Consider the following 26,926-nt stretch of genomic DNA (forward strand, 5'->3'; position numbering starts at 1 on the left):
GATGAAAGACCTTGATAAAACTGCCTCTTCTTCTGAAATGACTCAAACACATGCCTAAACATCTCGCTGCATACATCATCACCTTCCTACCCTGCAAGACACCACGGTCTCCTGCCAAAGGGTCAAAATCAAAACAAGTAGAAAAATATACAATACATTTGTGAGAACTACAACCCCCATCATACATTATAGGTTTGATGTGGACACTACTGCTGTTACCCAGACGCCATTAAAACCTACACATAGTGAATACACTTCCTCCCACGTACTCAGGAATGAATGACAAACAACAGGCACTTTTCCTTTCAAAATAAATCAAAAATCATTTTTAAATAAAAGGGCACTATTATTGCATACAGTAAGAATAATTTGTTTAACATTACTCAGTTTGTTTCTGCTGCTGTTTAACATGCTAAGTGTTAGGTTCTTTTATTCATAATTGTAGGCAAGTCTGGTACGCAAAGTGTTTGGCCAATTTTTAAGAGAAAGAAAAAAAAATCACTTTCATATTTTAAAATTCAGTACAGTACATTACTAATAAGAGGATCTGGTAGAAGGAAGCAGACATTTTCTCACACTGTTCCATCAAGTTTCAGACTCATCATCCATCCTCCAAGACACCGAATATCAACACGTTCACAAGCGTTCTCGATACCACAATTCCCTACTTGACTGAAGCACATTCTACTTACACCGTCACCGATTTCACAACCTCACACAACTCTACGTCTTTGACGAACCTCCCTAAGCACGACGAAAAACATTCTAAAGTCCCGAACTGTTCACAAATAACCTCCGAGTCAACGCCAGAGGAGAACGTGAGGCAGCTCTCTGCATTCAGCCCTCCAAAACCAACACCGTCCCTCCACTTCCATCATGTCACGCTGCCTGTTGCAGACAAGAGAAGAGGTACTTTAAAGCACTTAAAAAATACAGAAGACAGTGGTCAAAATGCTTTGAGTAATCTTGCTGAACATCACTGTGCCATTATCAATCCCATAGCTTAATTTGTAGATCATAAAGTAAATCGTATGGTGAACGTGAATCTCCAAGTTTTGACTGAACAGGAAGCGAAGGAAATTATAAAGCTTTCATTGAGTTGAAATTTACAATGTAGGCTGTAGTAGTGACTCACAAGAAAAAAAAAACTTTTTACAAACCAATCTAAATGACCTGGGTTGAAATTAATGGATATGCACTTTTATCAATATCCATATTGTGAGAGATAAAACAGTGAGGGAAGTACTAAGACCATACATTTGTCAATTAAATTATGTTTCAATGGCTCACTGCAAACTCATGTCGAAGATAAAACTACATTTACCATAAAATCTGTACAAACTATATTTATATGGCAAGTTGTAAAAGCGAGTGAAAACAAATGACTTTCAACAGAAAAATAGATCACATTAAACATTTTACAGATATTTCTTTAAATTCTCACTGTCGGTTAATACAAACCGGAACATAGTGAAATCAATAAAAATTCTCTTATCATCATCTTAGGTTTCTGAAAAATTAAGAAATGCCACAATAAATTACAGCTAGGACTCAAATGAAAAGAAATTCTAATTTAGAAAAAAAAAAAAAAAGAAAAAAAAAAGACTATAACTGTCATAAAAAAGAAAAAAAAAAGAGATCTGTCCTTTCAGGAAATATTTCTCAAACAGCTAGCTGGCTAATCGCTACACTACTGAAGACAAGCACATAGAGGAGGTGGGAGGAGGCAGATGCAGGGGGCGGGGGGCCGAGAGCCAGTGTCGGGCTGGCGGTCTCAAAGGTGACCAGGGAGCATGGCCCGGCCCGGCCCGGCCCGGCCCAGGAAAAGGAGTAGATGATAGTCATCTGCAGCAGCCCGGGGGGGCGGCGGCGGTCGTAGCAGCAGCAGCGGTGGCGACAGTGGCGGCGCTGGCCGTCTCCAGGCTGCTGTCGGTCAGGGTGGGGTCGGTGGACATGGGGGAGGCGGAGGAGGACGTGAAGGGGCGGTGCTGGTGGTGCTGGTCGGGGCCACTGCTCACTGCTGCACCTGTGCTGTGAGGAGCGGGAGAAAAGCTGTGGTCAGCCATCACACGTTTTACAGTTGAGCTGATGGGAGTTTTCTGGGTGACGCTGGTGAGAGGAAGCTCTGAGATCTCAGCACGCACAACATCCTGAAGCTCCAGGTCCATGGGCTACAACAGTTGACAACAATGTCAGGTTCGAGAGGCTGCAGTCGATACAGATTCACCAGAATTGTAAAAATGTAGCCTGGTCTGAATCTGGGTTTCTGCTCAGGCAGCAGAGTCTGGTGGTAACCATGAATTCAGTCCGAATGCCACAGTCTAACTGAGTGTTACTGCTGATCATCACATGGTGTTTTTGTTTAGTAATAGGGGTGCACCGAATGGCATTTTTTGGCCGAAGCCGAATACCGAATAAAATCAAAACGCTTGGCCGAATAACCAAATAATACCAAATACCGAAAGTGGTTATAAAGTTTTTAAATAAAATATTTTTTTAAACTTAATTTTCAAAGAAAGTAAATGTTTATTGACTATTCTGACAGTTTTTGAATATTCCAGTTGCCGTTGCTCATCAAAAAAGCACAACATGTTATATAAAGTTTTTTATTTAGGCCTATATTGGCCCATTGTGAGTGCTGAAAGATCTATGCAACATTCCAAAAAAGTGTCTTTTAAAACAGTGGTTCTTAACCTTTCTTGGTCCGTTTTTTTTAAATTCATCAATTAGGCTACTAGACATTTCAGGCGACCTCATTTGAATTTCCGGCGACCCCAAACGGGGTCCCGACCCCAAGGTTGGGAAACACTGTTTTAAAAGCTGTCGGCCACGGACGGAGTGGGCGACATGCTGGGACGAGGAGCTTTCGTTTTTAACTGCTGCAGCCGTCTCTCCCTCTCATACTCAGCATGCTGTTCAGGGTGTTTGGTTTTTAAATGATTTATAAAATGGCACGTTCCTATAGGAACAGTCCCGTCACTCAGCCTCTCAGTGGCCGTGTCTCCGCTGCAGACAGGACGCACCGGGCTCTTGGAGCGACGTGCAACGGTGCGCGCGGTCGCTGTGAAGCTTTCCCCCCACTGCTCTTGTTGCTGTTGTTTTTCCAGCAGTAGGAGTCACTTACTAATAAAGCTGGGGTTTAAGCTGCCGTTTCGATTGTCGCGCGATCGCGTATTTATCAGACTTTTTTTTTTTTTTTATATTCGGCCTTGCTTTTCACTCATTCCACCGAAGGCCGAATGTTGCTTTTTTTTAAATATTCGGCCGAATATATTCGGTTACCGAATATTCGGTGCATCCCTATTTAGTAATGTGTGAGTCTCTCTGCGCAGTAGGGATTATTTTCATTATCGATTAATCTGTAGATTATTTAAACGATTAATCGATTAGTTGTTTGGTCAATAAAATGTTGTAAAATGTAAAATGTCAATCAGTTTTTCCCAAACCACAAGGTGACGTCCTCAGAAGTCTTGTTTTGTCCACAAACCAAAGAGATCCAAAGTAAAATCTCACGTGAACAAACATACAAGAACTGCACTAACCTATGGACGCTGGCTGTCCCCTGATGACGCCGTTCTTTGTCCTCTCTTCCCAGTCCAGTACTTCTTTATATATCAATTCTGCAACAAAACACAGACATTTGGTTAGATATGGAGATGGGGAGAAAAAGGAAGGAGTGAGTGCAGTAAAATCTTTAAAAATCTGCTTTTTTTAAAAAATCAGCCTCAACCTATTAAAGGTGAATATGAGAGGTTTCTCCTCTGTCTTGTGTCTGTGAAGGATCACAGAGTGAAGAGGCAGGTTAAAGTGAGCAGCCTGTCTCCAGTTCACTGCTGTCACCTTAAAGGGTTTTAGATTACATAAGTGTGATATTTGAATATTAATGTTAAACAGTTTCACTCTAACCTGACAAAGTAAACACACACACACCCACTGTTACTGGATAAACTGATTCTAAGGAGAGACACATTGGATGATATGTCCTCCAGCAGTGTGTGTGAACCAAGAAACACTAACCTGTCACACCCCGGGTGTGAATCCCCTGCTGTCATTATCACTCTGTCAGTTTGAAAAGAGCATCTGGACAGAGGAGGCCAGTCACCTGTGTTTAATGGTTTGGCTGACCTGTGTATGTTTCTTCCACTTCTTTATATAGCTATGCTTCTATCTGCTATTACATCACAGGTAGGCAGCTTGTATGTTTCAGTGAATTATATAATTTTACATGATTACAGATTTGGATCCAGATTATCTGTAATCAAATGTATTTGTTTGAGGAGTTGAAAGCAGGAACTTCTTAGTACATCTATGAATTCACACAGATTATGCAGGAACATTCACCTCAGTTCGAGAGTGTAGATTAAATGTCCCACAGGCTGCAAAGCACGATGCCAAACCAACCTTATGCAACACACTGCAAAAAGCTAAGCACTTATGACAGTCTATGGAGAGGAGAGGAGAGGAGAGGAGAGGAGAGGAGAGGAGCAGTGGATATTCTTTTACCTTTCCACTCCTCCACCGTGTGCTCTCTCTCGTCCAGCTGCTTGTCTGTGATCACTGGTGGTGGCTGCAAACACACACAGACAGGTCACATGTTATAGTATATTTCTGTTCTAAACACAAAGACATCTGAGTGAGTTTAAAGACCTTCAGAACTCAGACAGAGCACCAGGAGAATGCAGATATATTTAAATATTTCAAGACAACATATTGATATTTCACCGACCTCCTGAGAACATCACTGCACTTGTGTGTAAAACAATAAACTATGCTTTCTCACATGCCTTCTTGCCTCATTGCATTCAGTTGAGTTACTTGCATATTGTATTTATTGAACAGACTGTATTTATTATAATATAATCTGACAATTATTTATTAATCATTTGTTTTGTCTAAAAAACATCAGAAATAGTCAAATTAGTAAAGTATTTAGTTTAACATCATGTACGACAAAGATTCCGTTTACAAAGCTGGAATCAGCAAATGTTTCCATTTTTATTTGATAATGACTGAAACAATAAACTGTCAAAATCAATTAGCAAATTGTTTCATACATTTTCTGTCTCTCCGATTATTCAGCTAATCTTTTTTTACAAGTGGCTCTTGTTTGGGATCAGACTCTTGTGATTCAAGTCAGCCACCACAAAGACAACTATCAGTTTGTGCCGCTTCCAAACCTGAGCTTTTCAATCGACTCTCCAACTAAACATCACAGCAGCCGAATACTGATGAGCAGAACCTGAAGTACAGACGAAGAGCTCGGCTGCTGCAGCTCAAACTGAAAAACCTCCAGACTCAGCTAATGACGGCACAAGATAGAAAACCGCTGCATTAAATCTTCCTCGCATTAAACCGGTTTAATGCAGATTTTTTCTGCTTTGGTGTGCACAAACCTCTCCAGAAAAACACCACAAACTCCTAAATCCAAATTTATAGCCCCAACAGGGTTTGGATGAACTACGCCAAAGCCAGCCATGAGATAAAGTTATCTGTCCTCCCCACAGTCAAACTGAGATTTGATGTATTCGTGCAGTGTCGGAGCAAACTCTATACAAATCTGCACTTTTCAAGGCTGAGCTGTCAGTTGTGAGGAATCCTTTCATGCCACAGAGGAGAGGGGAGGAAAGAAAGCAACAATTCACTCGGTCTCCCGGACCGCCTGATCACAGGCAAAATCAATTTTCACTGGCTGAGTCATTGTGTTTCCAAGGAGAGCATCAAGGGATTGTCACCAGACATGAAGTCTCAACTTTGGAAACTTTTTTTTTCAGGGTTTCTGAGAGCCGTGGACATCCTGGCACAAACCCACTTCTGCTGCACACTAGGGGCTGACAACTTTCATGAATCCTGTGGGTCATGGGATTCCTGTGGGATGGGAGTCAATTTCACTCTTCATCACATGACGAAGCCAGGATAGGAAAAAGTCAGCGGGAGACAAGGAACATAATAACAATAACTCAGTCTTTATACACGCAGTTTTAATATGAATAAACACAATTTCCTTAATGTGGAACACAATGTTAGTCTTTCTGATGCCTTTTTATATTTGTGTTTCTTTCCCCTGTCTGCTGTGCCCGGGCACGACGATAGTTGTGTGCTGTTGGACAATGGTCTCAGTGATGGGCCATCAGAGTTATTATGCTACGTTTTTAGGTTGAAAAGAATTCAAACTACAGCTATAAATTGATTTTAAATATTTCTTAAACTGCGTATTATTTTCTTCACTTGTTAAAGGTTGAGTCTGGAGTTTTGTGCTGAAAAATAAACGTTAGACTTATACAAATGAAATCCATCTTAATCATCACCTATGGGCTTCTAGTCCTGTGTGGTGGTGACTGTATTTTGGTCTTTTGCTTTGTTTTGTTGTGCACGGGGACATTTCTGGCTGGAGAGCGAGAGAGTTGGTGTTTTCTCTCCAGCCAATGACGGAGCTCAGGTGAAGCTACGTGCAGCAGAGTAGGAGGCTCAGGGCTAGCATGTCTCTCTCTCTCTCAGCAGCAGGACCGCAAAGAAAGAGACATACAGTCTGAGTGAAGCACTGAAGCCGCGGACTGATACCCAGAGGTCACTGACAACTAAAGCCTCAAGTGGTAACAAGTACGGGGCCGTTGTAGTGAGCTAATTCGATGCTAACTTCGGCTAGCGGTAGCGGTTGGCATCGGCCGCTAACACCGTCTTCCCAGCTCACCACAAAATGGTAAATGGTAAATGGACTTATAGCGGTTTTCTAGTCTCTTGGACCACTCAAAGCGCTCTACACTGTTGGTCACATTCACCCTTTCACACACACATTCATAGGCACAGCGCGGGAATTTAACCATTCACACACATTCGTACACCCCATGGACACATCGGGGGGCAAGTGTGGATTCAGTGTCTTGCCCAAGGACACTTCAACATGTTGCTAGGATTTTTGCCATTTCCTTTTCTTTTGCGGTCCTGACAACCGCTGCTGTCTGGGGCAGGAGGCTACACAGTTGAGCCCAAGAGGAGGGGCCCAGTTTGAATGTTTTGTTTACAAACTGCAACGAACAAAACTCCAGACTCTACCTTTAAATTTTTTTTTTTTTGTTGGACCATGAATTCTCTAAATCTCAGGTGATGTCTTCAAATGTAGTGTTTTGTCAAACCAACAATCCAAAACCCCAAAGATATTCAGTTGACAATAAGAAAAGTCTAAGAAAACCAACAAACATGCACTCAAGAAGCCAGAAACAAATCATTTTGGAATTCTTTTTTTTTTTAATGACTCAAAATAATCTATTCATTATCAAAATAGTCACAATTTTCTGTTGTTTATTTGAGCAACACAGCTTTGCAGCTCTACTGCAACTACACCCAAACAGTAATTAACACCAGTACTTACCGCCTCCACTTCGGTTGGGTCGTACCACACGTTGATATAGGGGTGCTGGAGAGCCTCGTCCACTGAGATCCGCTTTGATGCATCGATCACCAGCATCTTGGATAGGAGGTCTCGCGCTTGGCTCGCTGAAAAGAAAATGTGGCTGTTTAACTTTCTATTGAGATGATTTCCATTCTGCCATTTGTTCCAGTTGGGAGTGTCTGGCTTCACTAATGTGACACATTTCCTCTTGAAACAGGATGTCGGGGCAGGGTATAATGGCTTCTGGCTTCTGTGCATCAGCTTAGGATTACACAGAGTTATCAGAGTCGGTATATACCACTGAGATGCTTTGTATGAACCGTCCCGCATGACAGAAATAAAAGAGATCCTGCTGGTGGTTAAAACTTCTTGCACTTTCACCAGAATAATCAGATCAATAATATGAACTGAGCTGTTTCTGGTCTGTATTTGGGTTTGTCAAGAACATCCCCCTTGATTATCACCTTACATGTGAAAGCTTTGCCACCGTGGCCTATCAAAGCTCCACCACATTCAGTTTAACACTGCTTCTTTGGGGGAATACACTGTTGTCACCCATTCCTGTGTAAATTAACGAGGGCAGGAAAGGATGAGCTGCTTTTTTCCTTGCAACATCCTTGCAATAGCTCGGCGTGCATTCGCTCCGAGTGTTGCTGTCATCTTCTCTCCGTTTACACATGAAGACACGCTCGAGGTAAATTCCTCTTCACAGTAAACAACTTGCTCCTGAGCTGTCAGCTTCCGTAATAAGTGCTTAATCCAAGGCGGCCCGCCGAAAATGCATGTGTCACTCGGGCTTTTGCCTCCGGCAGATGTTTGGGACATCGTAAACACGTGGCGTAACATAAACCGAAGCTATACGGAGAAGGAGGTTGAGAGAGCCAGCTTTAAAATGGTCTTTTATTCAGATTTTGGGCTCCAAAATCGAAGCTACAAACACTGATTGCCTCATTATTCCTATCAGCTTCTGGTATGTGGCTGTGATGCACCTGTGGTAGAGCAGCTATCCACTGAAGTGGTTGTAACTGTTGGCAGGAAATGTATTTACATCCATAAAAACCAATTGTCATGCACTTAGGCAAGCCTTCACAGGACAATTTACATAACGTTAAGAGACGGGCTTTAAAGGGATAGTGCAACATTTTGGCAAATTGACCCATTGCCATAATCCCTATAGTTTTAGGAGTAGGTTTGTTACCTTTATTTGCCGGTGCAAGCTATTTTTAGAACGTCGGAGCAGAGCCGTGAGCTGCTAAGAGCTACACTACGGAGACTAATGGGATTTCTTGGTTTCCCTCATCAAACTCATCAAATACACAATCCAACAACTCCAAAACGCTCTCGTGGACAAGTTGTGACCTGCACATTCACCACGCTATGAGATAATAACGGAACGTTACGAGACAGAGTTGTTTTCGAGGCAAATGCAGAGACTGCCGAAACAACTCCATCTCGTAACGTTCCTTTATTGTCTCATAGCGTGGTGAATGTGCAGGTCACAACTATCCCTTTAAGAGAAACCATGCGGTCTTTACCTTTCAGTTTGTTGTGTTCAGAGTCTGCAGGAAACAGGACGTCGGGGAAGAGCTTCTCGAAGCTGTAGCCGGCATACCGTGGCCGGTTCTCCACGTAAGTCCTCACCGACTGGTTGAGCTTCATCAGGAACTCCTGAGATGGCGTGCCCAGCTGCTCGATCACCTTGTTCCACTGGTCGATATCTTGTGGTGTAAGTATTAAGAAAAGCCCTAGACTGGGTTTGGACAAAAGGAGCGCCCTTTCCAGAGCTGGTCTGGGTCATTTTTGAGGAATATTTTGAACTGTTGAATAATAGAAAGAGAGCTTTCTGGTGGTGGTTTGTTTTGTACCACATTGTTCTGACTTCTTCCTAAAACACTTGTGTAACTGTGCGTGTGCTGAAAAGAAAATGTCAAATCTGTTACTGGGCACAGGCTGTAGAAAAGGCACAGCAGATGGAAGCCTCTGCTGTAAAGTGATGGGTTAGGATTATACACTGTGTAGGGAGGTTTCTCAACACAAACAGCCGTGAAAAGCTGTCTTCAGAGTGATGTGTTTACTACTGGCAGTTTTACTGATGAGGAAACGGACATAGCACAATAAAATCTCATTCAAACCTGTGAAGAGTCAGCCATGATAGACTGTGGGATACATAGGCTATGAACTGTGTTGCAGAAAATGATTTCAAACATCTGTACTGTAACATACAGCACATGAGGTGAGGCAGGTGACGCTCACCTTCAATAATCCAGATGTTGGAAATACATGGGCAACTTTTTTTTCTGGGAGACAATACATAAATGTAACATGAAAAGATTTACCTGTAGGACACACAAAAGTTCTTGTTCACATCTTTGTTCATCCTTAACAATGAATGAACAACAAGGAGAAGACCAGTCTGGCTGAAAAAATATCAAAGCCAGTTGAAATATTTTGCAGGTGAGATTATCTTTTTGGCCAGAACCAGAGCAGACTAATTGCCACAAAAAGGCAGAACCTGTTCACATTGTTCTTAGTCGACTTACAGAAATAACAACTCTTGAATTTGCATACTTCTTTGATCATTCTGAAAAACATTGGGATAACTGCTCTTAGCATCACTACCTCAGTTTCTATGTCAACACAAAAATCACATCTGCATGACATCTTAGTCATTTACCACTAACTGTTTCTGTCTATAACAGAAAACAGCTGACCAAAAAAAAAAACATCAGACTGAATAATGAGGTAAAACACTAAATGGCAGTTAAGCTACCAGTAGCCTGACTAATTGATTAAAGCCAATTTATTATTTATGCTGAAATAAGATGGAATATTTTCATTTAAAGACTTTAGTCAAATACAAAGTTAGACTGTACTCATGTCTTCCAAACCACTTAGTGTTGGCAAAGAGATACAGTGCAAGCAAGTTAATTAGCGCTTGTTCAATGTTAGCTAAAGTAATCCTTATCTTAAGGTTCACCAATGAATTAGCCTTAGTCACACAAACCAGGTTGGTGGTTTTCCAGGAAGTAAATTCATCCCTTTCTTATTGTTTTGTTTGTTCTGTCAATATAAGCTCTCTTTCTAAAGAACTTAACACAGAAAACAAGGTGCGACACCCAGTAATCACAAAAAGGGCACAAATGGATTCCCAGATATTGATACACCACAAGGCTTGTGCTAACAGACTAACAGTTACACCACACAGATACTATTCACAAAACCAAATAATCCCCTAATACTCTCCATGATCGGCTAAGAAACTTGTTAATGAAAACCATCAAGCTCACTGTAACTACTTAGGATATTAATAAAGAACAACTCGCGCAGAAAAGGAGAAATGAAACAAGGTTCAAATGCAGAATAGACTATTTTTCCTGGTAGACATTTTCATTATCAGAAAAACACAGGTGTAACCTATTAGATTAATGATGATGTCTGCCCTCTGTTTATTCTGACCGGGTTTAGGTCCTTAGTCATGTATTTGGTTAACTCACTGCTTTGCTACTTTCGAGAAACAGGATCATTGATGTCATTACACCTGTGCTTTACCAGATATACAGGGTCAAAACGTCTGCCATGAAAAAGTTGAATTCTCTTCTACTCAGTTACTGACAGAAATGACTGCCAACACCGAAGACGATTACGGCCGTTTGTCTCTAATAACTATAACAACAGGAACAGCAGTGGCAACCTGAATAATGCTAGTAATAGTTGTAATATTTCATTTTAGCTGCAAATGACTCCTGGCATCCCATTGTGTAAAAAGATGTGAACAAGATGTCAGACAAAAGGATGAGACAGGATTTTCTTTTTTTTTGGGGGGGGGGGGTTGGATGGAAGTTCAACTCAAGGATACGATCAGTGCCTGGAAACAACACACTACCCCGGACCATTTCAGCCATGATGCAGCCAACAGACCAGACATCAACTGAAAAATGAAATGACAACCACCAAATTAGCATGCAGGACTGAAAAACAAAAAGAAACAAAAAACATACACAAATCAAAAGACCAAAGGGGTAACAGAAAAAAAACAAAACATGATGTACATGCCAGGTGATGTGTATATTTGGTGACAAAATGAATTGCATGCAGCTAAGTGCACTCTCAAACCTGGGTCAGCGTCCCACAAGGCTAAGGAAAAAAATTGATATTCTTTTTGGCCAGCATTAACTGCTATACTGCATATTTCTGTAAGAACAGCGTTATTACTGTCCAGAAGAAATGTTCAATATTCCTTCTACTTCAGGTGCTGTGAATCATTGGTTTAGAAATGTGAGACTCTAACTTTCACGGTCTCCTGAAAAGCATTTTAACACCCTCTGTGTCCTCTCTGCAGGCTGCATGTGTGAAAGCATGATATTCTAATAAGGCCAGCAATTATTGTTTTTGAGTTTTACTGTCACTCCCATGTGTTGCACTGAAGACTGGGAGCATCAAAAAATGTTTGGCACCAATTTGTTCAGTATTATAAAATACCCTTTTTGATCTTTTTGTAAGACTGCTGCTATGGTATCTATTGAGACATATGGAAAGCAGTTTGAGGAGATAAGAGGGTGTTTTTTGCCGTTCAGTTCTCTGTTATGGAAGAGCAAACTATTAAATTCTATTTTGGGTTTTTCATGTGACTGTCATGGAGCATGAGGCAACAGTGCCGCTGCTGCTGCTAAGGTGAGTGAGGAGGGAGCCAAGTGAGTTTGTATATCTGTAGGAGGAGCAGGTGGGTGGATGCAGGTTGAGGTGTCAGGCAAAATCCAAGAAATAGAATTTCTATAGTTGCTCACAGGATGTGATCTCCGTGCGATCCGTTTGATGAAAAATAATGGGTTTGAAGAGAGGGTTCTTTTTTTTTGGTGCCGTTCGTTTCACAAGAATTGCCAGACACTGCTGCAAGCAGCTCAAGGATACAATCCCTTCCTGGAAAAAGGATTTTGTGGCGAACCATTTCTGCCATAATGCAGCCCACAGCCCAAATATCCACTAAATATGCGCAGCATAAAAGGAGGGAGAAGAGAATAAGCAAAAAAAATGCAACAAGTCAGCAGGAAAAATTAGTGTCAATGTTTTTGGTCCAAAGGACTGAAGATGAGAGAGCATTAGCATTTGAAATACACCTCATGATGCCTGGAGTAAATGGAAATTTTATCTAAAAATTGAGGTAGGTAAACCCTGATTAGGCCTCTATCAAAATAATAATTAAATATTTTTGCAAAATATGATGTCAGCTTCCTTGCCAAGGATTACATAGATGGATAGATACCACTCTCATTTCTGAACACTCAGTACAAAGCTACAACCAGGAAACATGATCTTACCTCACCATAAAGACTGGACAGGAAACAGCTAGCTTAGCTCAGTCTGGCAATTTGACACTGAGCCAGGCTAGTTGTTGCCCTATGTTACCTGTCCTGGTGCTAAGCTAACCAAATCCAGACAGATGTGAGAGTGGTACATAAATCTTCCCATCTTAAAACCAATGACTATGCATATTTCCAGAAATACTGACCTATCCCTTTTAGACCATTTTGCGATATGAGATGTTCCAAGCAGGAGCGCTAAGTGAAACTGTTGAAACGTGCAAGTGGCAAGGTGTCCATACTGGCCTTCTTTTTGTTTGGTTTTTTTTTAGCCAGGCTGTTAATAAAACATCAAACACATGCTAAAGCACAGCTGGATACCAGAGTCCCCTGACAAGAAGTTACCCACAAAGCACTGATGCCCGACATGCCAGCTTCCCCAGAGTGCGACCTTTACAGGAACAGGGAGAGTGTGTGTGTGTGTGTGTGTGCGCGTGTTTGGGAGGTGCTGTTGAGACATCTCAAAAAAGGGGGAGGGCCATGCAGTAGGCCAGGCAGCAGCTCCTCATTGGCCGGTCACTGTCAAGAAGCCGCTTCCTCCACTCACCATTGGCCTGGTAGCCCATGCCCAGGATGACTTCGGGGGCGCGGTAGTAGCGGGTGACCACATAGGGCGTCATGAGGAGGCCGGTGGCAGCTGTCCTGGCCAGGCCAAAGTCCAGGATCTTTAGAGTACAGTCAGACTTCACCACGATGTTGCTCGGCTTTAGGTCCTGGATGAAGAACAGTGAAAAACAGTGAGAATCACAAACCTGATTTAGAGTCGCTTTTTTGTAGCTTTTTTACATTTCCTTTTAAAGGGATAGTTCAACATTTTGGCAAATTCGCCCATTGCCAAAATCCCTATAGTTTTAGGAGTAGGTTCGTTACCTTTAATTGTAGGTGAAAGCTATTTTTAGAACGGCGGAGCAGAGCCGTGAGCTGCTCAGAGCTACGCTACGGAGGCTCATGGGATTTCTTGGTTTCCCTCATCAAATACACAATCCAACAACTCCAAAACACTCTTGTGGACAAGTTGTGACCTGCACATTCTCTGCGCTATGAGATTCATGCAAAACAGCTGATGCGCGTTCCCGTCTGGGGTCTCAGTTTTTCGGCAAGCAGTCTCTGCATTTGCCTCGAAAACAACTCTGTCTCGTAACATTCTGTTATTATATCATAGCTTGGTGAATGTGCAGGTCACAACTTGTCCACGAGAGCGTTTTGGAGTTGTTGGATTGTGTATTTGATGACTATGATGAGGGAAACCAAGAAATCCTTTCAGCCTCCGTAGCATAGCTTTCAGCAGCTCGCGATTCTGCTCCGCCGTTCTAAAACGTCTTTCGCCGACAATTAAAACTAAACTATAGGGATTATGGCAATGGGCCAATTTGCCAAAATGTTGAAACATCCCTTTAATAACCAGGTTGAAAGCTGATTTAATAGTGGGTGGTTTTTGTTTTGCTTCGTCCAACTTTTAATTTGATATTATTTAGCTATTACGCGCTGCACAGCTTCACATCAATCCCCTGACACATACAGGAAGAATCTCAAGCCTCCCAAAGGAGCAGGACATAGGCTACTGTATATTGAGCTATAACTCCTGCTGGCACCGCTCGCCTCCTCTCACTTAACTTTGCTCTCCTTTCCTTTCTTTTTCTGAAGCTGATGCTGACAAAGTGACCTGATATCAACTCTTCTTCCTCTTCAAATCTCAAGCACAACAAGCATCCTGTCAGAAATGAGACTCATTGTCTGTGGTTATAATCTTACAAATGACTGTGTGCCAGTTGATTTATTGCAACAATTAATTTGCCAGCAATGACAGGTTTTGCTAATTACTATTCAGCGTGACTTACACTGCGACAATTACACTGGAGCGTTATGCAACGGCTGTTTCAGCGGCTCCCATCCAAGTGGCCGAAAACATCGAGGTGGCTGCAGTGCACACTAGGAAAAATACACTACTCATCTCAACTTCTCTCAAACTGCAGTTGATTGTGCTCGACTGCCTCAGTGGATGGGATAACTTTTACTACTAGTGAGTGCTTTGTGACTGTGAGCATCTTTAAGAGGACTACGGAGCTTTCATCGCGGGGACAATGGCCACAAAAAACAAGAGACCTAAATCTTTGGCAACCATGACTCATATTGCATCTGTTCACCTTATGAAAGCTTTGCGTGCTGAGCCGTGCCAAAGCGAGCGAGGCTGGTTAGCTGCGCCTGTGGCTGAATTAGTTCTGCCTGGCAGAGCAAGAGGAGCTCCGCTAATCTACTGCTGCTTCTTCTTTCACCGAGGGTGATTGACAGAGTGCCGTGGGTGTGTGTGTGCCTGCGCGTGTGTGCATACGTACAAGAGGGATTCTTGTATATTGGTGCTGCTGCTTCAGGGTGTGTGTGTCATACTGTTTCAAGGTGAATATGAGCACCTGAGTGCGTGCATGTGTTTGGAGGTGAATCATTTTAGTCATTTAAGTCAGGACATGTTTGTGGGTTTTTTCCATTACTCTTACTATTGCAACATTTTCATATCAGTCTATAAGAAACGAGAAAACTTTTATTTTGCCTCCGTTTTGACTGGTCAGCCTCTCCTATCAGTTTCCGATACCGAGCCACAGCAGTGCCCAGGCCGCCCTGAAGCTGCACAGTGAGTTGTTTTCTAACCTCCTGTATAATGAATTATTATTGAACCTCTCGGCAAGAGTGAAGTAAACAGTTGTTAATGCTAATGTTGGCTATGCAGCAATATAATTACGCATAATGTCAAATATTAGCAAATTCTAACTTCTCCAATCAAAGGATTTGACATTTTTCTTTGTCACATAAGACAGTAGATTGAATATCTTTGTTTTTTTTAATGGTGAGCTTGGTCTGTGAGCAATTATAACGGGCCTTTCACAATTTAGTAGCATCATCAATAATTAAAATAATCAACACAATGCGTGTGGTTTTCTTGGCAGGGAGTAATGACTGGACAATCTTCTTATCTAACTCATCGCTCATCAGAAAAGCAAATAAGTAACTTTCCTAAGATGCTGACCTATTCTTTAAAATGTTATACAGGATCACTTTTGTGACTGCCCATTTGGCTTATACCAACTTTTTCACTCAACCTGCCACATTTTGAATCACTGCTTCCACCAAGATTAGGAGTTTAACTAATATCTCACTTAACAGTCTTCTTATTTGCTCTGTATTTCATCCTTTTATGACTTTACTATATTATATTACTACTCTTAAGACATCGAGAGCTGCTAAATCATAAAAGTTTCATTTACAGATGAATACTGGTTTAATCTTGCATACGTGTGGCCTAATAACTGGAGCTGATCCAGGCACACTGTTCTGTGGGTATATATACAGTATGTTAGAGAGCCTCACCCTGTGTATGATGCCTGCTGCGTGTAGGTGTTTGATTCCACACAGCATCTGGTAGAGCAGGTAGGAAAGCCTCTCGTGGTCCAGCTCCATCTGAATCACCTGGCAGAGGTTGGCATCCATCAGCTCCATCACAAGATACCTGCAGGGGAAACACACACACATACAGGTGAAATGTTTCGATCCTATTTCTTTAGTTATATTGATTCTGATACCTGAACTTGTGTATCAGACAACACCTGATACCAGTGCCTTAAAAATAAGCTGTATACTTCTAATGCTGGATGGATACGTGACTGCTGTCATTGCACAATGGCATGGCTCGGATTAAACTAAGAATCTATCTATCTATCTATCTATCTATCTATCTATCTATCTATCTATCTATCTATCTATCTATCTATCTATCTATCTATCTATCTCATATTGGCAAGTATATCATTCATATAAGCAATTATTTCAAATGAGAGGTAGTTTCATGACTTCTGTGACAGTGTAATATCACTAAAACACATGTATTACTGTATAATCAAAGTCATCAAAGATTTGATGACTCGTCATTTTCTAGATAGCCCTAGTTACCGCCCTACAGTACATTCCACTTAACTGAAAACAGGCTTTAGTTTCTTTGGCTTTGTCAACAGTGTAAAAAAGTAGCGTGTTATTAAACTCTACCCAAGCAAAAATGAAAGTTAAAGCAGATTTTGGTCTGTTTTTCCCTCGCCCACGCAGCACTTGCCCTGGCATTTAGAAAGCGACAGCAAGGTTTCTCCTTTCTAAACAGTGATGATGTTATGTTATCTGGCACTTGTTATATCATCTGTCCCTTCAACCCTCCTACAAAGGACTAAAGAAACCAAGACAGATTTTTTGTTTATTTTCCCTCCAACAGAAAGCAACACCTTCACAGTATCAGAGTGTGCAATTCATACAATAAAAATAAGACAGATATTTGTATAAACTCATTATTATAGAGATATATATGGACTGAAGGTGGTTAAAACACCACATTATGATTTTTGTGCACATTGAAGAACAAACTTGTACATAAAATCCATATTTCTTCCATCTGTATGTGCACTGTCATGCTGTAATGCAAGTATGCATCCAACTATACAAACACACAGTTGTGTTCTCCTTCATCCTCTAACTGTGTTTGCCCTGCAACCCTCTGGCTATGATTTGTCCAGTTTCCTTTTTAGCTCCAATCAAGCAGACACAGCACTGCAGACACTCACTCTCACATACACACACACACACACACACACACACACACACACAGACCCACACGCTGCTTCTAGAAGATGGCATTAATCATGCTCGTTCCCTTCATACTCCGCTAAACCATCACTTCCCCCACATTTGGGTCTCATATTCCCCTCTCTGCGATTGTACAGCCAGTTTACAAGGGAATCTTGTCGAAACACATCCAGGACACTGCTAAATATACCCCCATGTTGTTCTTATTAAAGACAGAGCCCACACAAATGGAGAATTTATGAATGCCGGAGTATACAAAGGAAAAGGACAAGGATCTGCACTCCACCAGAACCATTAGAGTTAGACATTAGTGTATTTGATGTATACCACACGGTACTAAGACCTTGATATCAGTTCAATTGCTGCATTCATCATTGTTCTCAAGATGTGAATTTCTACCTCAAAATCAACTGTGTGAATCTAATTTCTTCAACTACAAACACAGCCTAAAAAACATCCAGTCCCTGGGATTACGTATTCCTTGAAATACATCTCCTTGCATTATTTACAGCACTATAACACACTAACCAGAGATTCAGCTAAGCTGCACAGCCTTTAGAAGTTAGAAAAGATCATCCAAGCCCCCAGTATGCCGTATCCTGTATTGATTTTACAAACACTCAGTGAGCTGCTGTTATTTGGCTCAGTTGTACTTACACATCTTGGAATTCTTCCAGTGTCTTCTGCGGTGTGAATACGTTTAATAGGCCGATAATCTGAAATTAAAAAATATATATAAAGCACAGTTATCACTCAGTCTAACAGGAGGAGAGACAAGCAGGTTGTATTGAATGACAATATCACCACCTCTGCATCCCCAACCCAGCAGGACCAACTGTTCATGTGAGAGGCTCAGACAGCAGCAGGCTGAGCATCAATAATGAATAAAAACAACACGTTCTGTGATTCAAAAGAATAAGAAATATGGCACAGCCGTAATCCTCAGGAAACCTGTTTTCTAGATCAATTGTCAATCAGCCATGGCGGGCAGCTTTTTAGAACGCTAATGACTCGGCAGGTGCAAGACAGGAATGTACGTCTGTGAAAATGACACAGATTATGAAATTTAAACTCAGAGCCTGATGGAACCAGTTTAGGTGTCACAGCTGAAAACATACAATCCCTAACTGCAGAGCCGAAATACAGAAGAAAAAATGAAATAGAAAAAGCCCAGGACGGTGGAGCTCTTACGTTCTTGTGGTTGACACATTTCATAAGCACCAGCTCTCTGTAGGCCCGTTTTGCGTGAGTTTGATTCTGAAAGGGCCGGCTCAGCTTCTTGATGGCAACGTTCCTCTCCAAGTTGTGGTCGTACGCCGAACTGTGAGGGGCGAGGGGTGGGAGGGGGTGAGAAGGAAAGCAGCAGAAACTCAGTCCACAATTACATAAGTCAAATCAAACTGAAATACAACCAAAACGAAAACAATTCTGGCAACCACAGGAAGATTTTTCACACATTGTTTGAGCACTTTTCACTTGAAGCATTTGGACCTCCCTGGTTGTTTGCAGGGTTTTTTAAACATAGGGTTTTAAACGTGTTGAAAATTAGAGGGCACTATTAAAGTCCAGCTGAAAACACATTTTTTTATTATTGGAAGGAATAATACAACATGTTCTTTGTACATCTGTTGGTGGTGGAGGGCAGGTAGTGAACTCTGAGTCTGGCAACAGCAGGAAATAGAAACAAAGAGGACAAAACAAAAACAATGAGATTAAGGTGCTTAAAAGATCAGACTCAGGTGAGAGAAACAGCCGTCAGTCAGGTGATCATTAAAGGGGAACTACACAAGTCTGGTCGCTTTTTGGCTGTTTTGCTAACCCTCGTCTTGGTCATGTGCATTTGTTTACAACAAAGCCGTAGAGAAATCAATAAATAGAGCTGTAAATAACATTATATATCATATACGATGTTACGACATGTATGTTTGTATTGTTTTATCTGTCATAAACAAGAGATTATGGGTTATGGGGTGTGTTTGTGTTGCGGTGCCACAGGGCGGCGGCCTCAATCTTGCTTGTTTTTCAGCCAAGGGCCGCCATTCCTAAATCCTAGCCGCCGCTCCTTCAAATTTCTTTCTTTCTTTTTATTGTCGCAAATACACCACCGCTGCATGTCTCCACCTTCACCCTTTTTCTTTTAGATGTTAAAACAATGTAAAGCACTGAGCAGGGTTTCCACTACAAGTTACCATTACTTTGCACTCCTTTCCACTACACAGTTACAGCTGTACTCGACTCGGTTTAGGTCCTTTCCATCACAGCTGAGTCCTTCACAGTTCCTCCTTAGCGCGGGCGGGGTCGTCATACCACGACCGCTACCGCCACGTCGCCTGGCTCTCTTTTTTCTCTCCTCTCGTCAGCTCCAAACTCACTCGTCTACACCTCGTTAACTCAGGTGAAAGAATAACAACAGTTTACCGCCACTACTAAAAAATCCTAGCGGAAACACTGATTTATTAAATCACAATTATGCCAAAGCTGTTTAATTAAAGCAGATATCAGTGGCACGGCCGTTTCGGCTAATGCTGTGTTCAAGGCAGGCTCGTGTTTTTACCGTCCTGTTGTCTGTGAAAGTTCCCTATAACGGCCTCGTAACTTGACCCGTGAACTCGTACCAGATCGAACTGGTATGACTTCACAGGAAGGAAAAACACAAAGTACGAGTTTGAACGCATTGTCAGGCATCAATTGGTCCTCGTGCTACGTCACCACATTCACGCGCATCCCTTGGCTGCACACACAGCCCTTCATGCCGTTCTCTCCCCTCATTGGATAACACTTGTATCCCACAAGGAAAATTTTCTCCTCGCGTTACAGCAGAGCAGAGTGACGGAGAGACTCGTGTTTAGGCTGAAATACTTCATGTAAGTGATTGCTGACGGAAAATAGGACTATTTAGGACTTATATTAACAAAAACATTCCACTGATATCTACTTTAAGGTAAAAATGTAGCAGAGTTAAGCTAAAAATCCTGCATAGTTCCTCTTTAAAGCAACCTTCAACATTCAGGCCAGGGATCTATTGGAAATGAGAAATATTAAAAGCGTAAGCTCGGTGTATGTGTGTGGATCCAAATCTGAGATGTTTACAGCTGTAATCCATTTTTGGACAGGTGTCCACATTATTCACCTACAGTCTGTCTCTCTCTGGTTCAGTTATCAGGTGTGTGGGCAGGTCAGTGAGCAGAGCTACTTTGTGAACCCTACATCTTCAGCCTCAGTGCACTGAGGAAACAAAAAGCAGACATTCCAGTCTAGCGATTTTATCTCCAACCTGAGTTTCCATACATCATATACACACAGTGAAGAAATGTTATCCAAAACGTTCAGTCCTTTGCGAAACAAATCCATTAGAAACACCTTATGACGCAATGCCTTAAAATTGTGAATATAGCGTAGGCTGTTGCTTGAATCGGAAAAAGATAGCGGAGCACTTGGCTCTCTTCTGTGATTAAAGTGTGACAGGTGAAATTTAAAAACTGATTTCTAAGAAAAATCTTAAATAAGGATTCTGCTCAAAGGCAAATTTGGAAAAAACAAAACAAACACAGCAGATGCTGATATTTAAAGGCCAGTGATTCCTCACGTAACACATGTGTTTCTCGGTGATCCTGTTCGGTATGGGGACCAGAGAAGGTTAATGACAGGGCACAACCGTGATGACTTCATCTCGCTTAGCTTATATTACAAGAGGTGCGTCTGCATTACCACTCTTAAGACATTAATTAAATATCTGAAGCTCCTATCAATCCTCCACTGGAATGATGGACATGCAAACAATGCAATGACAGCACTACAGCAGGACATAATCATCATCATATCAAAAGGAGCCAATCCTCATCCTTGGATTCAGATTCAAATGTTTCAACACTCTCCCTTCTCCTAATCCTCTCACGTCTACTGAAATCCTCGGGGAACACAATACCACGCCGCACTGTCAACAAACACTACATTATGCATTGATTTCTATGTTGTATGCGAGCGCTCATCTAAGGTCTGATGTCATCAACTTGCAGAGCCAACAGCTGGCAAAGGGCCGCGGCTCTGCATCAGCAGCTTCCGTCAAGTGTTTTTCCCATGTGATAGCCTCTGCGTGGAAAGTTGCATTCTGAAGTTTGACAATCAATAACAAGGAGGCAAAGGTTACTATAGGTCAGAGGTAAAGGTTACTGCAGGAGACAATTTTACGGTGAGTCTGAGAGCTGAATTAACTGCAACTGAAGAAAACACAAGCAAATAAAACAAATGCTTTGCAAATTCACATACGGGGTATAAATTCACACAACTGAAGTGTTTCTAGTGGGACACTAAAAAGTGCTGCACCTGGCACAGTAGGTCCAGTGCCATGGAAAAGTATTTGCCCCCTTCCTGATTTCTGACTTTTTTGCATATTTGTCACACTTAATGATCGTTAAACAAACTTAAAGCAGAAGTAAGCGATGTGGTCGTTTTGGCTAACTTCTTGTCAGCCGATGGAGTTAGCAGTCCCCGCCCTCGTCATGGATCTATTGGTCCTCGTCCCTACGCCACCACATTCACGCGCATCCCTTGGCTGCACACACAGCCCTTCATGCTGTTCTCTCTCCTCATTGGATAAAGCTTGTAGGATACAAGGAAGTATACAAGAAGTTTTCTCCTCAGCTTACAGCAGAGCAGAGTGACTGACAGACCCGTGTTTCAGACCAAACACTCTATATAAGTGATTGCTGTCGGAAAATATAGCCTAGTTATTTAAGACTTATATTAACACAAATATTCCGCTTACTTCTGCTTTAAACAAAAAATAAAATTAGACAAAGATAACCCATGTTAATATTATTCAGTTTTTAAATGATGATTCTATTGATAAATGGAAAAAAGCTATCCAAACCTACCTGGCCCTAGAATTCATAACAACTCTCACTGGTTCCCACTCACTGAGTCCCAAAGCTTTAGAAATGGTTTTGTTACACTTTCCAGACTGACAGATGAAAATGATTTTGTTTTTTCACCTGTTGTTGAATTTTTTAGATCACATTATGGTGTGTTGCTTTTTGAGATACTTCACTTTGTCAGACAGGTTCTATTGAAGTGCTTTCAAAAAAAAAAAAAAACACCGTTGAATTATCACTGTTAGTTCATGATTTAACAAGGGGGGACAATTACTTTTCACATAGGGCCAGATATTGGTTATTGGTTAGGATAGTTTTTTTCCCTTAAAAAATTAAATCATGCTACTTCCATGGTCAAGATTGTATTTTTACACATGAATATTTCAGAATATAGTGTTTTGTTTTGTTTGTCTCTGACTCACCAGACTATTCCCTGTGCTCCAGATCCGATGGGTCTGAGGTTCTGATAGCGCTTTAAAACCATAAAAGTTGAATCGCCCACATCTATACTGTAGTACTCCTTTTCACGCTTGTTCCGGTTCATGGTGAAGCCTTGCGATGATCACTGTGCCTGGGCATCCAAGTGGAGCTCTCCTCTCAAGACCTGCAGAGCATGAAGAGAAAGACAAGCTTTGTCATTTTTCTTTTTTTTTTGTCTTTGGTTTATACAGAATAGTTTCCACACAGCAGCCAAAACAACCACAAACACACTGACTGGACTATGATAAAAGTCACACTGTGAATACTTTGGCAGACATTACTCACAGTTTCAGTTGCAGTATTTTTTCAATTTAATTTTCACTGAAAAGAGCTTGTTGTGGAGAACATAATTAGCAGTTGACTCCAACACCAAAAACCTTCAGTGAAGGTATCATGTAACAGATTTAACTTGGTCAAAAAAATGTGATTTAGGTATCCCATTATATTTCGTTTGCAATAACATTTCCATTCATTGTTCAGCTCTAGGACATAAAAGTTTCAAAAAGTACTCGATGCCTTTTAGCACATAGCCATAGCTCCCATCTACAAATGACTGAGTCAATCCAGTCAAAGGATTTATGAGTCCTTTATGATTTATGACGCCATTATTCTTGGAAGTGTAAGATACATTTCATTATTTAACAGGGTGTGTGAAGTGAGCGGGCCCTGTCTATAAGGTACCCCCATCAAAGCAAGTGTTTGGGACCACAGCCAGTGAAAGTGTCAAACTGCTGTTGAACTGCTCAGGTAGTAGACCTGTCCATCACACTGCAGCCTCCCTGGTACAGTGTGTCACCTCGTCACTGCAATCAGTTAATTGAAATTCAATACTTTGCACGTTGGTATTATCGGGGTTCCTCATGGGATTAGTTTTGCATGAATTTACCTCAAAAACAACTCTGTCTCATAACGTTCTGTTATTATCTCATAGCGTGGTGAATGTGCAGGTCACAACTTGTCCACCAGAGTGTTTTGGAGTTGTTGGATTGTGTATTTGATGAGTTTGATGAGGGAAACCAAGAAATCCCATTAGCCTCCTTAGCTTAGCTCTGAACAGCTTGCGGCTCTGCTCCACCGTTCTAAAAATAGCTTGCACCAACAATTAAAGGTAACGAACCGACTGCTGAAACTATAGGGATTATGGCAATGGGCCAATTTGTCAAAATGTTGAACTATCCCTTTAATACCGCTATCTACATTTCCTAAAAAGCAAACAATACTTTATTAATTTCCTAAATCAATATAATTTTGCCGCCTAAACTGGTTACCGTCTTGATTCACCACCAAAAAAGAATTCATTAATCTGAAATGCAAACCAGCCGGGCCTCTAAAAGTGAGGTTAATCAATTATAATGACTACTAAGCTTCTGTGATGCATCACATAGCCCAGAGGAGCTGTGCATACAGTATATCAGGCCCAAAGGTCAGAGTGATGGAGCGATGATCCAGGCGGGGAAGGAAGCAGGGAGCTGGGTTAAATGCCGCAAAGACGATGAAATCATTAGTGGAATTTGGAACATTGCGGTGAGGAGGTCGGCTTTGTGATGATAGCTGTGCGTTCGGCGGACCGCGAACCCGACCTCTGGATGTCCCCGACTACTGCCAGCCCACCCCCAGCCTTTCAGGATCGGTTAGGCATCCCTTCCCTTCACTCTCCTCCTCTCCGCTAAACTCTTCGGGTCTATTCTTGGTATCGCGCTGCCCTTCAAAAACCTTCGCTCCTTCCTTTTCTTCTGTTTTGCCTTCTCTCCACCTCGCGACCAAACACAGTTGAGTGCGATATGACTTAGAGACCAGGTCCAACTGAGAGAATATTTTAAAATCCTATTCAAAGATCACGAAACACATCGATTGCTCCGGTTTCCACACAGATTTACTCTGCCCAGGAAAGGAAAAATCAAATTTCAAGGATGGCACCAGGAAGTGATTTTTAATGTTGGACTTAAATACTGCAGCCTGCTCGCCTCCCCTCCGTCCTCCCCCGTGCCTCCCCCTCTCCTCGCCTCGCCTTTTCTTTTCATCCTTCCTGCTCCTCCTCATCCATGTCTTCTCTCCTTGCCCCTGCCTTCTTCTGTTTGACTCTGATCATAACGTCATCTCCTCTCTCTCTCCCTCCTGCTGGAGGACCTTGTCGACAGTCTGCGGCTGCAGAGAGGTACCAAGCAAATAAAAAGGTTCAGCAAAAGAGGCTGAACTCTGTTATCTTGTCTGACAGAAAGAGACGCGCTGCCAAATGTTTGGAGAAAAGATATACGCGCCGGCGAAGACTCGCACAAGAAGCACAAAGACACACATTTACGATGCTTCTCTGGAATCAAAGCTCCCTGAACAAATTCAGACAAATGCACTCATCTAATCTGCACTCCAACTTAGTCCTGAGCCCACACCTATCACTAACCCCACCACTTATCACCAAATCATACCTGAGGCCTAATTCCATCCACACAGCTCTGACCGACAGGAAACTCTGGTCTGAAGGACGAACAGACTCGGTTGGACACGAAGCTGGTTTGCGCCAGCGGGGCGCGATTTTCACTCCATTTGTATCTGGCAAACACGCACACACATTTTGCTGCTATAATGCCGACATGAACCAGCAGCTCTTTGCAAGCAACACAAACAAAATACCACGCATACTATAACAGCATAATAAATAATACAGTCTAGGAGTGGCAGTCTTTGCAATCTCATGATTTTGATTCCGTTCCAATTTTCGGTGTCATGGTCTCTGGATCGATTCCTCGGCTCGGTGGAAAAGGAAGAAAAAAAAAGGAGGCGAGCCGTCTTTTTGGCTCTCACCCCGGCGCCGTGTGTGCTTCGCCACCGACTCCTGCCCTGTACCCACTGAGCTGCAAATGAAACTCTGCTCTTGATGACGGTCATTGTCTGACGGCCGAGAAAGGTGTGTGAGAGGATGCAGCGTCATTGTTCAAGTTATTATAACAATAATCTTTATTTGTGCAGCTCCTTTCATACAAGACATGTAGATACAGCGCTTTATGGTAAAAGTGCTTTGTGTTGTAAAATGAGATGGAATCATTACATGATGATAAATTAATAAGATAAAGTAGGTGTGCAGTTCATACAGTGGAGCAAAGTGGTTGTTCGGTTGAACTGAGAGTTTTCTGTCTGTATGAAAATAATAAAATGATGTCGAGCATCACTGGTGAAATGTTGGCACAAGTTGTTTTGTGTGTGTTCTCCTGTTAATGGGTGAAAAAGAAGAAGAAAAAAAAAGGCGGAGTGCTCTGCTGTGTTGTTATTAACATTACATCTCCAGCAGTGAAGAATAAGCTCTCTCTGCTCTGACATGAGGGGGGGGGCTCGGGGAGTCATTTTTATCCATGTGCCTGTGCAGCTTTGAAATAAAACAGACTAAGGAATGAGTGCATTTCCTCGCCCCACTGCAGCTGGGTGTTCTGTAGATTTGCAAAACGCTGCAGTGTGTGTTGGTCAGTGGCTCTGTGTCGGTTAGTGTGGGTGCTCCGCTGCACTGACTTCAGTCTGTAGGTGATGGGATACAACACATTTTGCTCATATGTGCAATGACACTGTTCAATATTGTGATAAGGATATGACTTGTGATAAATAAGCAAATAATTAAGTGGACATACAAACCATACAGTTTTTGGTTCTTTTTGCTATAGCTACCCTGAGACACTGAATAGAATAATAGAAAAAAAAATATTGAGCATACAAACTGCACATGAATAATCAACAAATTAAACTGAACGTTAATTTAACCCTCTCCTTTTAGGCAACCTTTATCGCGCATGTCACAATGACGATGAAAATATGATTAGCCCTACAACATATTTACAAATACTTCCACTTTGTCGCACAAAGACTAATTATTAGGTCATTAAATACAGAAATCATCCAAATTATTTTCCAATTATCTTGAAAATGAACTACTTCATTATTCTAGGAGTTCCCAGCACATCACCAGGGCTGAGCGTCTCTTTTATCTTAATACTAATGTTATTATAAGGAACAATGTTTGCCTTTTATTCATTGACTGAAAATTGTTGCTAGTAAGAATCACAAGTCTTACACTCAACACTATTATACACACATTTCACACAGGTTATCATGGCTGACTCAACACTAAGACATTTCCGTAATAGCTTTGCTTAAAACTGACAAGCTGGAAAGAAAAAAAAATTAAATTAAAGTTCAAAGTATCTCCACCACCTGCTGCTGTTTCACCATCG

General features: G+C 41.8%; 1 protein-coding gene across 3 annotated transcripts in view; it reads right to left on the minus strand.

The window, feature by feature from the left end:
* Window positions 1-25: 25 nt before the first annotated feature.
* mapk8b (mitogen-activated protein kinase 8b) overlaps window positions 26-26,926 on the minus strand; it is a 31,546-nt gene continuing 4,645 nt past the window's right edge. The window contains exons 2-12 of one of the 3 annotated variants that reach the window (XM_085762104.1): window positions 22,655-22,836; window positions 18,553-18,682; window positions 18,019-18,077; window positions 16,105-16,243; window positions 13,292-13,457; window positions 11,244-11,315; window positions 8,923-9,105; window positions 7,367-7,491; window positions 4,504-4,567; window positions 3,543-3,620; window positions 26-2,031 (exon numbers count right to left, since the gene is read on the minus strand). In XM_085762104.1, the coding sequence (XP_085618230.1) occupies window positions 2,015-2,031; window positions 3,543-3,620; window positions 4,504-4,567; window positions 7,367-7,491; window positions 8,923-9,105; window positions 11,244-11,315; window positions 13,292-13,457; window positions 16,105-16,243; window positions 18,019-18,077; window positions 18,553-18,682; window positions 22,655-22,776 (1,155 nt within the window). In that variant the 5' untranslated portion in view covers window positions 22,777-22,836 and the 3' untranslated portion in view covers window positions 26-2,014. Of the gene's footprint in view, window positions 2,032-3,542; window positions 3,621-4,503; window positions 4,568-7,366; window positions 7,492-8,922; window positions 9,106-11,243; window positions 11,316-12,295; window positions 12,368-13,291; window positions 13,458-16,104; window positions 16,244-18,018; window positions 18,078-18,552; window positions 18,683-22,654; window positions 22,837-26,926 lie in introns of all 3 variants that reach the window. The other 2 variants (XM_085762105.1, XM_085762106.1) reach the window with 2 other exon arrangements.

The sequence above is a fragment of the Trachurus japonicus genome, chromosome 19 (assembly GCF_045865225.1).
Source record: "Trachurus japonicus isolate A0001 chromosome 19, Traja_1.0".
Lineage (NCBI taxonomy): Eukaryota > Metazoa > Chordata > Actinopteri > Carangiformes > Carangidae > Trachurus > Trachurus japonicus.